The sequence below is a fragment of the Capra hircus genome, chromosome 22, assembly GCF_001704415.2.
Source record: "Capra hircus breed San Clemente chromosome 22, ASM170441v1, whole genome shotgun sequence".
Classification (NCBI taxonomy): domain Eukaryota; kingdom Metazoa; phylum Chordata; class Mammalia; order Artiodactyla; family Bovidae; genus Capra; species Capra hircus.
Window position 1 is genome coordinate 52,331,050 of NC_030829.1, and position 5,317 is coordinate 52,336,366.

The 5,317-nt window shown below is 54.8% G+C and overlaps 1 protein-coding gene across 1 annotated transcript; it reads left to right on the forward strand.

The window, feature by feature from the left end:
- LOC102173049 (15 kDa protein B-like) lies at nucleotides 595–4,709 on the forward strand. Its single transcript, XM_005696018.3, has 4 exons — nucleotides 595–894; nucleotides 1,584–1,685; nucleotides 3,365–3,457; nucleotides 4,009–4,709. The coding sequence occupies exons 1-4, from the start codon at nucleotides 715–717 to the stop codon at nucleotides 4,150–4,152; spliced, it is 519 nt and encodes a 172-aa protein (XP_005696075.1). The 5' UTR covers nucleotides 595–714; the 3' UTR covers nucleotides 4,153–4,709.

Below are 5,317 nucleotides of genomic sequence, written 5' to 3' on the forward strand. Positions count from 1 at the left end.
AGGGCTTCCCCGGTGGCTCAGCAGTACAGAATCTGCCTGCCAACGCAGGGGATGTGTGTTCGATCCCTGGGTGGGCAAGATCCCCTGGAGGAGGAAATGGCAACCCACTCCAATATTCTTGCCTGGGCAATCCCACGGACAGAGGAGCCTGGCGGGCTAGTCCAGGAGGTCACAAAAGCATTAGACATGACTGAGCAACTAAAACAACAACAACTAGTATTTTTAAAATATATGCATGGTAGGTGTCAGCCAGAGTACAGCCTTCGACCGGACCATCTGTCTGTGCTTCAGCTGAGAAGCGGTCACACAGAGAACTCATGGATCCTAGGCAGCTGTTTTGGAACCAAACCACACCAACCAGGCCAGAGATGGCACGGGGTCCTGGAGTATCAGAGCCAGAGGTGGCCTCCCTGTGGCACAGGGTGGGGGGAGAGACGGCCACTGAGACCAGAGTGAAGGGTCGTGCCCAGCATCGCACTGGTCTCCTGCCCCCAGCTCGGGGCTGCCTCACTGCTAGGCCTATTGGCCAATCCTACTTGCCTCTTAGTCACTGGTATTTTGGAATGTTGGCTAACACTGGGTGCCTAGCAAAGGAAAAGAGAGGCCCCTTTCAGGAAGGCCTCAGCCCCCGCATGTCGCCAGCAGGCCTTGGGCAAGGCTGCGTGATTACCACCTAAAAGGGGCCGCAAGTGGCAGAGGATCTGAGAAGGGACGATGGCAGGGGCTTGGAAGGCACTGGTGCTGGTAGCAGGCTTGGCAGCCGTGGCCTGTGTGGCCCAGCGTGGTCTGAGCTATGAAGAGATTGTCACCCAGGCCTTGAAGTTCTTCAACCAGGGGCGGCGAGGACAGCGCATCTTTGGCCTGCTGGAAAGCACCCCGCCGCCACCTGGTTTGGTGAGGGTCAGGGTCTCAAGCCCGGGGCGCGGGTACCACCTACCTCACAACATCCCGTGAGGCCAGCAGGCAGGAGCGAGCGCCCCAAACAGGCACAAAGTGCTTGGTTAACAGCAGATGCTGGTGTTATTACTATAATGTTTCTCTACTCAGAAGGTAAAATGGAGACTGGTACTCTCTCTCTGGCCTGACAGCTGGCTAGCTGATCAATTCCGGGATTTGCCCAAAAGTGGAATGTGGGGTCTGGGAGTCCATTCTGCTCTCAGGCCCTGGACTTGAAGGAGTAAGCAGAGCTGTTTCAAAGGATGGACAAGAGCCAGACTGGTCCCACCAGAAGGCGCCTCACCGGGGCCTTCCAGGGTCCCCCTTCCCACCCCCTTATCTCTCTCCTGGCAGTTGGGAGGCAAGTATTCTAGGTCCTTTGTCACAGAAGAGGAGATTGAGGTGCAGAGATGGGAGGTGACCCCTCAAGGTGGTCCAGCCATGAAGTGGTGGCCTCTGCTGGTTTCCAGAAGCCCTGCGTGCCTTCAGTCTCTGCTGAGGCTGTTTGAAGCGGCCGCCTCTCTTAGGTGGGAAGTGCAGACCTCGGGCAAGCCCTGTCAACTTGGAACTGTGATCTCTCTCCTCCCTGCCTTTGTTCTCTCCTGTGTAAAAGGGAGATGACCGTGACTCTTCTCCTGCTTCTTTAGAACTCCACCACGATCCCGCTCAACTTCAGGATTAAAGAGACTGTGTGCTTCCTGTTCCGGTACCGCCGAAGACCCCGACAGTGTCCTTTCAGGGAGGGCGGGGTGAGTCTCCCATCCATCCCCTGGCTCCCTGCCCCAATGAGCAGGACAAGGAATCTCCCCTCTCTCTCACCTCCTTCCCGGAGGCCGAGTTTGCTTCCACCCATCCACAGACAGGTGAGGTTTGACTGTGGAAGCTTTTTTTTTTTAAATTGGGTTTTTCCTTATGGCTTTTTCTTACTACAAATTGTCCATCCTTATTAGAAAAGCAATACACACTAAAAGAAGTGACTAAATATTAAAAGAGAAAGAACAAAGGGGGACCATAATCCACATCAGTTCAGTTCAGTCAATCAGTCATGTCTGACTCTTTGTGACCCCATGGACTGCAGCACGCCAGGCTTCCCTGTCCATCAACAGCTCCTGGAGCTTACTCACACTCATGTCCATGAGTCAGTGATGCCATCCAAACATTTCACCCTCTGTCGTCCCCTTCTCCTGCCTTCAATCTTTCCCAGCATCGGGGTCTTTTCCAATGAGTTAGTTCTTCGCATCAGGTGGCCAAAGTATTGGAGTTTCAGCTTCAGCATCAGTCCTTCCAATGAATATTCAGGACTAATTTTCTTTAGGATGGACTGGTTGGATCTCCTTGCAGTCCAAGGGACTCTCAAGAGTCTTCTCCAACACCACAGTTGAAAAGCATAAATTTTCTTTTAGTTTTTGTTGATGCTTTTATAATCCACCCAGATAACCGCTGACTTTATTTTTCTGGGCTCCAAAATCACTGCAGATGGTGACTGCAGCCATGAAATTAAAAGACGCTTACTCCTTGGAAGGAAAGTTATGACCAACCTAGACAGCATACTAAAAAGCAGAGACATTACTTTGCCAACAAAGGTCTGTCTAGTCAAGGCTATGGTTTTTCCAGAGGTCATGTATGTATGTGAGAGTTGGACTATAAAGAAAGCTGAGCGCCGAAGAATTGGTGCTTTTGAACTGTGGTGTTGGAGAAGACTCTTCAGAGTCCCTTGGACTACAAGGAGATCCAGCCAGTCCATCCTAAAGGAGATCAGTCCTGGGTGTTCATTGGAAGGACTGATGCTAAAGCTGAAACTCCAATACTTTGGCCATCTGATGCGAAGAGCTGACTCATTTGAAAAGACCCTGATGCTGGGAAAGATTGAGGGAAGGAGGAGAAGGGGATGACAGAGGATGAGATGGTTGGATGGCATCACCGACTCAATGGACATGGGTTTGGGTGGACTCCAGGAGTTGGTGACGGACAGGGAGGCCTGGCGAGCTGCCGTTCATGGGGTCGCAAAGAGTCAGACAGGACTGAGCCACTGAACTGAACTGAACAGATAATTGCTTTTCTAAAATTAGGAAAATATTTTATTATAGCAAACTAACAAAATTTAGAGAAGCGACGTAAAAAACAAAAAATCTGCAACCCCACTACTCAGGAGACAACATTAACTGTTGGTGTATCATCTTCGGTACCTTTTTGATGTACACACGAGTGTTTTAAACAATATTACTCTCTCTCGGCTAATTTATGGAGACCATTTCCCGTGTAAGAACTTGCAGGAAAGTCAATGTTATCGGGCGCGCACGGAGCCTGCCCGGGTGTCCCCAGCGACCGCTGCTCCCTCCGGCGTCTAGCGGGCGGATTGGAGCTCGGGAGTCAGGAGACCTGGGCGAGGGCGCCGTCCGCTGCAGCCAGTGTGCTTGCTCCCCGGCAGGAGGAGCGGAACTGCACCGGCTCCTTCTTTATGCTGCGGCAACTCCGCCTCCTGTCGCTCAACTGCGTGCCGGACCGTGAGCTGGAGCCGGAGGTGAGCCCCTGCGCCCTCACCTGCCCCAGTTCCCGTCTCAGCGGCGCTCTGCCCGGTGACCCCTAGTGATCGAGGGTCCCTCACCTGGGCCACTGAGTTAGGCGCGTGGAACCTCAGTTCTGGAGGTCCCAGACCTTAGACCTGGAAACTGAACCGGTCTAAACGCCAGTAGTCTGGAGAGGAGAGGCGTGGCCAGAGCTTGATGATTGACGGCTAGTCGTCTGGTAGAAGGGGATGGGGACAGGAACTGATGGCCTCCTCCTGGGGCTGGGAGGGGACTCAGTCTTCCACCGGCTGTTCTCTGGGCCCTGAGCTCTGGTAACCCGCCTCCCCATACCACTTTCGGGAAGACAAGCCGGAGGTGGAGCCTCCCGGGGTGGACGAGTGGCAGGCGTTCCTAGCCCCTCTGGGGCCTGACTGGGGACCCCTCCAGCGCCATCACCAAGGTCACTGCCTGGGCCTCCAGACTCATCCCCACCTGGGGAGAGAGGGGCCACACGCGGGACAGGAGGCGATCGATGAGGGCGCTCACCGCCGCATCACTTCTGCAGCCCCGCCGCCGGGGGAGGACTCTGCTGAGTCTTCCGGGGGAAGACCCTCCACAACTTGACAGCTCCAACCTGCCACCTGCGGCCAGGGACCTGTACGAGAGAGCCAAGTACGACATCCTCTCCAACATCCTGAGGAATTTCTAGGGCTGGAGAAGGGAAGGGATGTCCTGCAAGCCCACAGCGACCTGCGATTCCCACCCATTCTCTTCCTCTGCTGCCCTTCGCATTCCCTGGCCGGTAAACGAGCCCACCCACACTCCTCAGCCTTTGCATACCTGCTTCCCTCTGCCGGGGAATTCCTGCCCATCCTGTGTCTGTGGATGCTCCACATCCTTCCAGGCACAGGTCCCAAGTCACCTCCCCGGGGAAGCCTCTCTGCTCTTCTCTGGTCCGTGGTGCAGTCACGATCCTCAAACCACGCTGGCAAGTACCAGCTGCGCCCCAGGCTACAGAGCACTGTCTCTCCTCCCAGCGGGCCCTCCTGTGCCAGCTGCAGGGGGCTGGGAGGGAGTTTCTCTGCCAAGTGCTCCCGAATCCCGGGAGGGCAGTCCTTTCTGGGCAGGACCCTGAGTGCCCCTGTTCCCTGCCCAGTCACTGTGACAATGAAATGTCCCTTCATATATCTAGCACCCCCAAGAGGGGGCCAGGGCATCCTCTACTGAGAGCACCAGGAGTGAAGCTCAATAAAAAGTTTCTAAGTTAAACGATTATGTGAATAAGTGAATGAATCAAGTGTCAGGGATGAGCCAGCTGGACTTGGGAGGAAGAGACCAAGGAGGCAGGTCCTGGGGGTGAGATTCCACTGTGCACCTTGGGGCACACAGATTCCCTGCAGTCAGGGCAGGGACAATGACGAGAAACGGGATAATGAGGGGCGCCATCTGAGGGCCATCCTGGGAGCTCAAGAAGGCAAAGTAACCTGCCCCCAGGCTATTCTGGAACCACCTTTCCTTCCTTTCGGCTACTTTTATTCTTCCTCCTTTATCATAAAGCTCCAGCCAGAACCTCTTCTGGTTCCCCAGACTCGCACGTCAGATGGCCTCATAGACGCCGCCCCAAGGACATCCCAGGGGTGCCACCCACTCAGAATCTTCCCTCCAGACCGCCCTTCTTAGTGACCATCCCAGCCCAATCCAGCGGATGGCAGCCTCATCCACCCAAGGACCTGAGCCTTGCTCAGACTCTCTGCTGTCTCTCAGGGAGAGTCTGGTTTTGGAGAGAGTTGCTCTCGGTTCCTGATCCATCCAGCCCTGAGAAGAGGGCCTGGCACATGGCAGTTGCTCAGTAAATACTTGTCGAGTGGACGAGA

What these genes read in the sequence shown, in the direction of transcription:
- LOC102173049 (XM_005696018.3), top strand. Translation starts at nt 715, where the DNA reads ATGGCAGGGGCTTGGAAGGCACTGGTGCTGGTAGCAGGCTTGGCAGCC. An exon ending in CCCCGCCGCCACCTGGTTTG is followed by an intron (nt 895 to 1,583) that starts GTGAGGGTCAGG and finishes CTGCTTCTTTAG; the next exon opens with AACTCCACCACGATCCCGCT. An exon ending in GTCCTTTCAGGGAGGGCGGG is followed by an intron (nt 1,686 to 3,364) that starts GTGAGTCTCCCA and finishes GCTCCCCGGCAG; the next exon opens with GAGGAGCGGAACTGCACCGG.